This window comes from Sminthopsis crassicaudata, chromosome 4 (genome assembly GCF_048593235.1).
Source record: "Sminthopsis crassicaudata isolate SCR6 chromosome 4, ASM4859323v1, whole genome shotgun sequence".
Lineage (NCBI taxonomy): Eukaryota > Metazoa > Chordata > Mammalia > Dasyuromorphia > Dasyuridae > Sminthopsis > Sminthopsis crassicaudata.
In genome coordinates this window covers 319,974,251-319,986,398 of record NC_133620.1, presented here as the reverse complement: position 1 = coordinate 319,986,398, position 12,148 = coordinate 319,974,251, and the positions used below count along the sequence as shown (strand labels likewise).

Sequence of the window (12,148 nt, the reverse complement as noted above, 5' to 3'; positions counted from 1 at the left end):
AGCAGGACTTTGAATCTTCTTTTAGTGATGATACATATTTTCTTTCATGAATAAATCTCAAAGGCTTAGGATAAAAATAATCTCACTGTCCCAGATCTACTCTTTTATAATTCCTAAAATGCAAGCTGTGTTATTCAGCAGAAAACATAAAACCATTTCTCTTTTCAAAATAATCTTAAACTTGCAAGTCAGGACTATGCTTTTAGGTAACACAACATTACCTGATGATGATTGCAAATCTTCCTTTCCACCGTTACATTTCTAGAAAGAATGGATTTGGTGTTGAGGAAAAAAATATGGCCCATGGCTTCTAAAGTTTCAGTGACAGTCTTTGTTTTAGTGCTGAAAAGCTACTGTCATTTTTGTCTCAACCAGATATGGGACAGGACTTTGTTTCTTTCAGTAACTTTTTGTTTCATTTTTAACAGATAATCCGTGTCCAATCACCAGAGGGGGTGAAGCGGATCACTGCAACCAAGAGAGAAACAGCTGCAACATTTTTGAAAAAGGTATTTTCGACTTTTGTCTTTACCTTTCAGCAGTTTGCCTTTCTTGGCCTGCCTTTCTTTTTTCCCCATCCAACACCCTCCCTCCCCCCTTTCATTCACTTCTCCCTCACCCCTATGGGCATAATTAGGTCAGCATTCTATAAAATCCTGGGCTGGGTTTGTAGCAAAAAAAATGGTTGCCACCTGGGACGTTATAAGATGACTTCCTAGTAAAGTTAAGTGCTTTTTGAAAAGTCAAAAGATATTTAACTTAATTTATATTTCTATATGTTATTGGTGCTCTTTATTACCTACCCATGTGATAGAAATGATTTGAATATGTAAATAATATGAATAAAAGGAGAAAGGTCATAAAAAAGTGACTACAGGGCTAGAAGAAATCTTGCTGAAATTTTAAATTACTGTTTTTTAACTGAATAATAGACATTTGCTAGCATTTTTTTTAGAACTGTAAAAAGTGGATGAGCTCTCTTCATAGACTATGAGAGAAATAAAGGATTAACTGAAGTAAAGTGACTTATTAAAAAGCTTGTAGAGGAGAGTATGAACTAGAAATATGAAGAGTAAATTGAACTAACAGTCTTTACTTTGAATTTTTAAGGTTATAAGATTGCCACAAGCATTCTAAGATTTGACACTTATTTGCTAGAGACTTTGATGTTCAGTTTCAGAAACAGAATTATCAAATACTATGAAGTAAGAAACATCAACATTTGCTTTTTTCCTTAGGGAAAATTAGAAGACAGACCTTGGAATTCTGACTTTTGATTTGCTAGCAGAAGAGCTTTACTTATAATCCCAATACTTCCCTCCTAGCAGTTTGTTGGATCTTGCCTTTCTTAGGGAGAGTGCATACCTAACAGCTCCAGCTGTTGATAGTCTGGAGGGATCATATTGATGGGATGTGATTTGTGAGCATTGTTGTTTCTACTCTCTTCAGCAGACCATCATAGAGCACCTATTGGCCAGGTGAAATTTCCCAGAATTATTCATAAAAATAAAGGCAGAACTGGTCTGAAACGTGCTTTTAAAGTGCATCCCATCCTGTCCCTTCAAAAAAATTGCCTTAAGAAAAGTAAGGGTAGTAAGTATTATTAACTCTTCCTATTCTATCTGTGTCACCATTTTATAAATAATCTCATTGATTAATATAAATGTCTTGTCATCTAGTCCTTAATAGCATCATACTTGATAACTTTGATAACTAGTTTAATATTTTACTTTGTTTCACTTTGGGAATTTAATATTTCCAACTCTGGTTTTAAAGTTTGCTGCATATATTTCATAGAATTGTAAAAATCTTAGTGCGTTATTCAGGTTTTCCATACAACTCATTAATCCCTTCTACAATATTTCTGTTATTGCTTACCTTTGACTTTGTTGAAAGTTGTTTTTAAAAGCAAAGTAGGGGACTGATAAAGAGTTGTCAGTTTTGAAGATGAAGTGTGAGTCTTGTGCTTCTGTTATATTTCTTTAGAGCAACTGTTTAATATCAAGTCAGTCTGTTACAAGATGTTCTTTACATTAATTTTTTTTCAATTCTTAAGAATCAATAAAATCAAGTTGTATCTATGGGTTTTTTTTGTGTTTGTTTTTTTTTAATGCTAGTGCATCCAGCTATATTTAAGAGTATAATTTTAAAACCATGGGAAAAACAAGTTCATTTTTAGAGACTTGTTTTTTTAAAATACAAAACGAGAGAGAAGGAGCACAAGGTGCTTTCCTTCCTTCATTGTTTCTTTGCTCTAATCTGTCCTGCAAATGACTGCCAAAGTAACTTTTTTAGTGTTTGTCTTTAATCATGTACCTCCCTCACTCAAAAACATTCCACAGTTCTCTATCGTCTGTTGAATAAACTATGACTTTGTGAGCTTCATAGCAATGGCCCATCACAGTTTGGCACCCACCTTCCTTTCTAGATTAATCTGACAATATTCCCCATTTAAATTTTTAGTTGTTCAGTTATTTGTCATTCCCTTGAATTTGTTCCACTTTTTTATTTCTTTGTGACTTTGCTCTGTACATAGAATGTTATTTTCCATCTCCTATTCCTAATCTATTCTTATTGAAATAATTCTCATCTTTTGAGACCCAACTTAGGTATCACTTCTATTAGGAAATCTTTCACTATCTTTCATCTAGCACTGCTCCCCACTTAAAAATTTTTCCTTTTAACTCTCAACAGTAGTTCAGAAAGACTCAGTAAAACATAAAACTCTACACCAGGGGTTATTATTATTATTTCTCTAATAAAGTCTTATTTCAATACTTCATCATGGAATGAAGGTGACCCTGTATTCTTGAAGACTGCCAAGCAAATCACAAATTTTGGCAGGTCTTACTAAGCTAAATGGATTCAAATAGGAACTTGGCAGTGAATTGTAAGATTGGTATTCTAGGACCAGCCTTATAGAATTTAGAGAAACTCAGGAGGTTCATCAACAGGAGGTTGATTTTTTTTTGGGGGGGGGAAGGGAGTTGGGGGATGGAGGGGCAAGAAGGGGAGCATGGAAAGAATGGGGGCATGGTGGAACATGGCATATCAGGAAGAGTTATTTATTAAGCAGAAGATTGAGATCTTTTTTAATAGTGGAAATGCCTACACTAAATCATGAATACTTGAAATACTGAAATATGATCATTATTATTTGTACCTTTTCTATGTATTTATATTCTAATTTGTATTGTCATTACTTGTCTTATCTTCCCTGTTAAATAAATAGAAGATAGAAATTTTTATTAATCTACCTTGTAGTCAATGCTTAATTAATATTGAATCAAATTGTGATTATATCTGTTGCTGCTTTATATTTTCATTAAATTTATTTTTACCATATTTTCTGTTGATATTCTGTATGTTTGTGCCAGGGATTGGCTTTTTTTGAACTTAATTTCCTTACTCTAATTGACTCTAGAGTGAGCAGCATATATGTAGGAGGTGCCACCTGTCTTTCAGAGGGAATTTGTTTTCTTGGGAACCACTCACAACTTTGTAAGATAAATGAAGGATCTCATCAAATGCATGATTTTTCTGAATCTGAGAACTTAGAAAATCTGGATGTGTTTGTGTGTATATATGTTTGTATGCATGCACATGCATGCACACACACACACACGTGTGTGTGTGTGTGTGTGTGTGTGTGTGTGTGTGTGTGTGTGTGTGTGTGTGTGTTTATATCTTTCTTCTTTTGGGTTTGTTTTAGGTTGCAAAGGAATTTGGCTTCCGGAATAATGGTTTCTCAGTTTACATCAATAGAAACAAGACAGGAGAGATAACAGCATCACCAAACAAATCCCTCAACCTGTTAAAAATTAAGTAAGTACTTAGGGGGAAGAATTTCATGTGACTGCTTGATGGAGATTCATTTGTAACATCTCCTCAAAGCAATATCTCTTAACAGACCAATATATGGGTTGTCATATTTCTTGCAAGGTGTTAAGTAGTCAAACTGAGTCTGCATTTACTGTTAAGGTAGAGTTGATTGACTTGCCATAATCTGAGAGGTATGTCATTGAGGGAAAAGATTTGTAGCTTAACTGTGCTAAGATTGGATAAGCTGTACTCAGCTTCTTAAGAACAAAAGACCTTGAATATATTTCTTTGGGAAGAAATAGTCAAATATTTCCATTGTTCATGAGTGTTAATAGTGTGGTTTCTCCACAGGCTGCTGTTTTTTCAGATGGCAGAATCCTATTAAAGACATTGCTTTCTATAGCCAGACACTAGTGCCAGTGGGGGCTTCGCTTCCTTTCTTTCACTGTTACTCCACATTGGAACAGGTTTTCTGGATTTACAATTATCACATTTGTAGCCTACAGAACCCTTTTGGTTCAAAGCACTATGAACTCAAGGGATCCTCCTCTTCCAAGTACTTCATCACGAATTCTGTGGTTCTTGGGTGTATGTTTAGTGTGTTGCTAACTGGCCAACACTGTAAAGATCTAGTCTAGTAAGAAAAATGTTCTTTGATAGGTGTTAAGATCTTTATAAAGCTTTTTGAAGCTTACTTCTACTCTACATAGCAGAAGAAACATGATGGTCTAGTACAAATTGGACATCTTTAATGTCTGGCACATAATAGGTGCTTAATAAATGTTTTTTGATTGGTTTTACATGTAATATTACTCTGACCAGTGTCATTTCTCATGTTATTAATTGTTATCAGCAAACCTCATTACAATATTGTAAGACCCTACTGTTTGGCTACTTGTTAAGAGTTGCAAATTATTTCAATTGGCAATAATCCATGATAATGGTTGAATCTGTGAAACTAATTCTGAGCAGCAGTTTCTTTTTTTTTTTTTTTTTTTTTATTTTATATATATATATATATATTTTATAATATTATCCCTTGTATTCATTTTTCCAAATTACCCCCCCTCCCTCTATTCCCTCCCCCCGACGACAGGCAATACCATACATTTTACATGTGTTACAATATAGTCTAAGTACAATACATGTGTGTGAATATCATTTTCTTGTTGCACAATAAACATTAGAATCCGAAGGTACATGCAACCTGGGCAGACAGATATTAGTGCTAACAATTTACATTCCCCTCCCAGTGTTTCTTCTCTGGGTGTATCTACCTCTGTCCATCATTGATCAACTGGAAGTGAGTTGGATCTTCTTTATGTTGAAGATTTCCACTTCCATCAGAATACATCCTCATACAGTATTGTTGTTGAAGTATACAGTGATCTTCTGGTTCTGCTCATTTCACTCAGCATCAGTTGATTTAAGTCTCTCCAACCCTCTCTGTATTCCTCCTGCTGGTCATTTCTTACCGAGCAATAATATTCCATAACTTTCATATACCACAATTTACCCAACCATTCTCCAACTGATGGACATCCATTCATCTTCCAGTTTCTAGCTACAACAAAAAGAGCTGCCACAAACATTTTGGCACATATATGTCTCTTTCCGCTCTTTAGTATTTCTTTGGGATATAATCCCAGTAGTAGCGCTGCTGGGTCAAAGGGTATGCACAGTTTGATAACTTTTTGGGCATAATTCCAGATTGCTCTCCAGAATGGCTGGATTCTTTCACAACTCCACCAGCAATGTATTAGTGTCCCAATTTCCCCACATCCCCTCCAACATTTGTCATTATTTGTTCCTGTCATCTTAGCCAATCTGACAGGTGTGTAGTGGTATCTCAGAGTGGTCTTAATTTGCATTTCTCTGATCAGTAGTGATTTGGAACACTCTTTCATGTGAGTGGATATAGTTTCAATTTCTTCCTCTGAGAATTGTCTGTTCATATCCTTTGACCATTTATCAATTGGAGAATGGTTCGGTTTCTTATAAATTATGGTCAGTTCTCTATATATTTTGGAAATGAGACCTTTGTCAGAACCTTTGTTTTTAAAAATATTTTCCCAATTTGTTACTTCCCTTCTAATCTTGTTTGCATTAGTATTATTTGTACAGAAACTTTTTAGTTTGATGTAATCAAAATCTTCTATTTTGTGATCAATAATGATCTCTAGTTCTCCTCTGGTCATAAATTCCTTCCTCCTCCACAAGTCTGAGAGGTAGATTATCCTCTGTTCCTCTAATCTATTTATTATCTCCCTCTTTATGCCTAAATCATGGACCCATTTTGATCTTATCTTGGTATATGGTGTTAAGTGTGGATCCATATCTAATTTCTGCCATACTAATTTCCAGTTTTCCCAACAGTTTTTTCCGAATAATGAATTTTTATCCCTAATGTTGGAATCTTTGGGTTTGTCAAAGATTAGATTGCTATAGATGTACCCTTTTTTGTCCTTTGTATCTAATCTGTTCCACTGATCTACCGGTCTATTTCTTAGCCAATACCAAATGGTTTTGGTGATGAGCAGCAGTTTCTTATTAGGGGCCATATTATTTATTTACACATGCCTTCTGATAAAACTATCTGCTTTCCCATGTTTCTCTTTATGTTTTCTACGAACCAGTTAATAGTATGTCACTACAAACATTTACTAAGCATTTCCTATATTCCAGACATACAAAGAAAAGTGGAAATACTGCTCTCAAGGAACTCACATTTTGCTAAGGAGGACAAGAAGCAATTATGTGCATATAAGATATATGCAGATAGATAAAAAGTAGCCTCAGTGGGGAAAGCACTAGCAATTGGGGTCCCAGAAAAGATTTTCTGAGGAAGGTATGATAGGAGCTGAGTCTTGAAGGAAGCCAGCACAGTTAAAAAGCAAAGATGAGGAAAGTATTTTCAGCATGCTAGATAGCTAGTGTATAGGCATTGCTTGGAGGTGCAGTCTTGTGAGTGAGGAGCAGGAAATGACTAGTGTCAATGGAGTAGAAAGAGGATTGGTTATGAAGGACTTTAGATGCCAGACAGAAGATTTTGTATATGATCCTGTAGGTGATGAAGAACCAGTATATGCATTGCTGTTAGTGGAAATGCTTGTGCTCCTTGGTTTGTGTGGACATATATTGCATCTTAAGAACCATCTTCTGATGATAGGTTGTCTTTTATCCTGTTCTGGCATTATGGTGTTGGAGACAGTGGGGGGGGGAAAAAGGGACTTTATTTAGAACAAAGGAGAGGAAAAGAACTAATACTTTTAATACTAATAGTAGTAATAATAATAATAATAAAACTAACTTAAAGTTTGCAAAGTGTTTTGCTACCTATGTCAAAGATGGGAAACCTTTTTTCTGCCAAGGGTCATCTGGATATTTATATAATTATTCACAAAATTACCAACTTAAATAACTCAAAAGAGTGGGAAGTTGTTATTTGTGGTTACTTTGAGAGGACCAGATCAAATAATTTCACAGGCCTTATATGACCGAAGGACTAAATGCCTTTCTCCCCTTTCCTTTCTCCCCCACCCCAATATATTACGTTACTTGAGCTTTTTATAACCGCACTGTAAAGCAGATCCTACAGGTATTATTCCAGTTTGTATAAGAGTTAGCTTAAGTATGGCGATCATAAGTGAATGGTACAAGGTCATACAGGTAAACAGAAGAAATAGAATACAAACCACAGTCCTCTGAATTCAAATCCATGCAATTTTTGGTTCTAAATACACATAAGCCGATACAGTGAAAACACAGTAGAAGTAGATTGTCTTGAGGGGCAGATAGTTCAGTGGATAGAGCACCAGCCTTGAATTCAGGAGGACCGGAGTTCAAATCTGGTCTCAGACACTTAACACTTCCCAGCTGTGTGACCCTGGACAAGTCACTTAACCCCAGCCTCAGAAAAGAAAAGAAAACATATCTGTTATTTTGTTTTTTGGAGTATTGCACAATTAGAGATGACAAGTCATACTTTTTTTTATTTTAACAAACATATAAAACAAGAGGATACTGGCATATTGAAAACAGACTTCATTGTAATACTTGACACAATTAGTTGCTTGTGTTAGGGGGCCCTACATATTTAGTTATTTTGTACATGGCTCACTAAATCACTATTGATGAAAGTATGCATTTGATGGTTCTTATTTGAATAGACATGGCGATTTGTTGTTCCTGTTTCCCTCGAGCCTTGCTGGACCCTCATCTGACATGGAAACTTCCTCCTCTCAAGCATTGCGTGCCTGGGGAGCTCCCAATGTGGTAGAAGATGAGATTGATCAATACCTTAGCAAACAGGATGGGAAGATTTATAGGAACCGAGACCCACAGCTGTAAGTTGATTTCTTTCTTTCTTATTTAGGAATTATAGGCATATATAAAGGGCCAGTGTAGACCACTAACCAATAAAACTAGACATTGAAGTGTTACTATTTATTAGTGTTACTAATAAATATCTAATGAAAAACTCGAATATTGAATTTGAGTAGTAATTTCTAAATCATTTCTCAGATAAATCCAGTTTAAATCATTTGGATAATTTTTTCTCAGAAATTCAATTTCTCTAACATACACCTTTTTAAAATGGTACAATGTGAATATTTTTATTGCTTAGTTATCCTGGAAATATTTTGTCATTTTGAGTTCCTATAGGTGCTATTCCTAGAACAGTGCAACTTATTCTTTGTTATCTATCACTTTATCCAGATTGGTTGTGTGGCAATAAAAAGGATAGTCATGTGAAAGCCTGCTTTTTTACCTGTTTACTGAGAACTGATCCTAGAGGACTTTTAGTTCTGAGGTTCCTTGATTATTTTTCTTTTCTTTGTTTTTAATTATAGCATTTTATTTTCAAAATATATACATGGATGATTTTTGATATTCACCTCTACAAAATCCTGTGTTCCAATTTTTTCTCCTCTCTTCCCCACTCCCCACCCCAATCAGCAAGTTATCCAATATATTTAACACACTTTCAAAATAAATTTGTAAAGTATTGAGAAAAAGTTTGAAAAATGAGCAAGGGAAAGAAGAAGCTGTAAGTCCTTAAAAATGATTATATTTAAGTTCTACATTCTAAAAGCTTACAATAAATCATTTGGGCAGCAAAATGAAGATTGAAAAGTTAGAACTGAATTTTTTAAAAAGCCAAAAAATTATAACTATAGTTGGCTTTGTAACAGATTTTTAATATCTTGTGAATATGATGGTCCTTCTACTCTTTAATTTTTCATTGCTCAAGAAATCACTTATTCTCTGAATGTTTATGTAAATCACAATTATATAAAATGTATATATACTCACATATTTAGAGGTTTTTTTTTTTGTTTTGTTTTTTTTAAGGAGACCAAGCAGGAATCTTGGTTTATTTGGAGGGATATCAACATAACTCTTGAGAGAAATTGTTTCTGTTGTACTGACTCTTTTTAACTATTTAACTTTGTCAGGATATTGGGCTGACATCGAAGCATTGAAATTTCAAATGCTGCATTAGCAACTTTTATTTCTTAAAAGATCACAAGTGGGACTCAGTTACAGTTGGCTTTTATCCATATCTCAGTGTAACCATTAGCAGTATTCCTCCATTTAAATTTCCTCTTAGGAACCCAATACTAACTTTCTTTTTATTATCTTTATTATCTTTAGCTGGAATTTGGAAATCTTTTCAAACTGAAATGAGCATATGTTTTTTAAACTATAAGTTATGAATAGAAAATTGTATAGTAGAATATACAGAGATGATGGGGAGAAGAATGCATATAGAACACCACATATATAATATTCCAATGTAATGATCAATTTTGATAACTTTTTCTCCTAATTTCCTTTTTGAAAAAAATCTTTGTTGTAAGAAATCACTTTCTTGGAGTAGAGAGAAATATGGGGAAAATTTAGGTGAAATAACAATAAAAATCTTTAATAAAGAATTTATGAAAACAGAAAAAATTTTCTTAATCTTCTGAAGCTTTGTACATAATTATGTTTTAAGAGATGTATATTTTTAATTGGTAAAATGATAGTAGGCAGTGGAGAAAAACAAAACTAATCTATGCTTATTTTTTGGCCTATGATCTTCTTAGTTGCCGACATGGTCCTTTGGGAAAATGTGTGCATTGTGTACCTCTCGAGGTAAGAATTTTTGTGAGAGAGAGAAAGAAAATGAATGTGTGTGAGTGTATGTGTGTATGTATGTAAGAGTGTGTGCACACACATATATTTTAGTGTTGGTTGATGGTCTCTTTCATAGAACTGTCTAAATACTTTCCCTAAATCTCTCCTTGATCAGTAGTAGCAATTTGAAGAACTTAATGTATTTATTGCCCTGGGCCTCATATTCCCATCGGTATGAGCTGCAGAAACAGGATGAGTCCTTATTTATGGTAGTGACCTTCTCTGTGGATTATGTATGGTTAAAGCATTTGTTTTACTGTGATAAAGAAGCACCATTTACAATAGACTCCCCAGCCAATTCTTTTAAAAAACTGACACAAAGCTCTTCCTATCAGTTTTTATGCTTGTCATTGTATTGATTTACTTGTGCCCCAAATCTTGGTCTCCTCTACCAATTTGCCCTTTTGAGATTGAGTTTCCATGATAATGCTGACTGGTAACCAGGAATCCTGAATTTATAGCAAGACCACTCTGATTTTTCTGGATGGGCTTACCTGACTTCTTGTGGCACTTTTTTGTAAAGTTCTTCCTGGAATTGGAGATTTTCATAAACACGAGGAGAACACTTGGGTTTTTGAACAAAATAGTAAAGCAAAGTGCTTTACTATACTATGCATCTGCTTCTTTTTGTTTCTGTCATTAGTTCCTTAGTTCCTGGCTTACAGAGGGAACACAGGCTTCTTCTAGGTGATTTTTCTGTAAGCCAGTGAATCCAGTTTGCTTGGGTATCACCTCCCCTTCCCCTTTCATAGTTTTTATTTTTTCCAATTATATGTAAAGATAGTTTTCAACATTCATTTTTGTAAGATTTTGAGTTCAAATTTTTTCCTTCTCCTCTTCCTGAGACAGCAAGCAGTCTCATAGAGGTTATACTTGTATAATCATGTTAAACATATTTCCACATTAGTTTGTTGTGAAAGATAAATCAGAACAAAAGGGGAAAACCATGAAAAAGGGGAAAAAGTGAAAATAGCATTTTGATCTGCATTCTGACCCCAAAGTTCTTTCTCTGTCAATCTTTTAGAAATATCTTTGATCATTGTATTGCTGAGAAGAGCTAAATCTATCATAGTTCAGCATTATACAATGTTATTATTGTGTACAAAGTTTTGTTTGTGCTCACTTCATCAACCTCAGTTCATGTAAGTCTTTCCAGGATTTTCTGAAATCAGCCTGTTCATCATTTCTTATGGAATGATAGTTTTCCATTACATTCATATGCCTCAGCTTGTTCAACAATTCCCAGAATGATGGGCATCCTCTCAATTTCTAATCCTTTGCCACCACAAAAAGAACTGCTATTTATTTTTGTACATATGGGTCCTTTTCCCTTTTTTATGATCTTTTGGGGATATATAGAAAGTGGTATTACTGGATCAAAGAGTATGCATAGTTTAATATCCCTTTGAGCATAGGTCCAAATTGCTCTCCAAAATATTTGAATCAATTCATAACACTACTAGCAGTGCATTAGTATTTCAGTTTTCCCACATCTCTGACATTATTTTCATTTTCTGTCATATTAGCTAATCTGATAGGTGTGAGAATTTTGCTTGTTTTTCAGTAACACTACCTTTTCAAACACATGCATAACCAGTCTCTTAATGTTTGCTTTTTGGCAGCCATTTGATGAAGATTACTTGAACCATCTTGAACCTCCTGTGAAGCATATGTCTTTCCATGCCTACATTAGAAAACTGACTGGAGGGGCTGATAAGTAAGCAGTTAGGCTTCAGTAATTGCATTTTAACTGAAAGAAATGCCATTTTCCATTGCTGACATTCATCTCATGATTGCCACCAGATATAAGAATGATAAAAAAACAGAATTGATTTAGTTTATCATATGGGAAGAAACTCCCAAGTTAGTTTAGCTCAAATTAGAAATAAAATAAAAAAGGTAAGTTAGTGATTGCCAGCTAGTTAACCAGTGCTTGATAGATCTGAATGTCAGTGGGAGATATATATATGAGAAGCTATCTGGCATGATATAGACAGCATAGGACTTGGAAGTTAGGAAGACTTGGTTTTGAACCCTGGCTCCAATGTGTTCTAGCTCCCGTGCAAATCATATATAACTTCTCTAGACTTCAGTGACACAATGACATATTAATGGCCTCTGAAGGTCCTTTCCAGGAATATAG

The 12,148-nt window shown here is 34.5% G+C and overlaps 1 protein-coding gene across 1 annotated transcript in view; it reads left to right on the top strand.

Annotated features, from left to right (window-relative positions):
* NPLOC4 (NPL4 homolog, ubiquitin recognition factor) overlaps positions 1 to 12,148 on the top strand; it is a 61,346-nt gene that overhangs the window by 3,671 nt on the left and 45,527 nt on the right. The window contains exons 2-6 of the mRNA XM_074260400.1: positions 429 to 509; positions 3,713 to 3,825; positions 7,992 to 8,168; positions 9,915 to 9,963; positions 11,628 to 11,722. Of these exons, the coding sequence (XP_074116501.1) occupies positions 429 to 509; positions 3,713 to 3,825; positions 7,992 to 8,168; positions 9,915 to 9,963; positions 11,628 to 11,722 (515 nt within the window). The remainder of the gene's footprint in view (positions 1 to 428; positions 510 to 3,712; positions 3,826 to 7,991; positions 8,169 to 9,914; positions 9,964 to 11,627; positions 11,723 to 12,148) is intronic.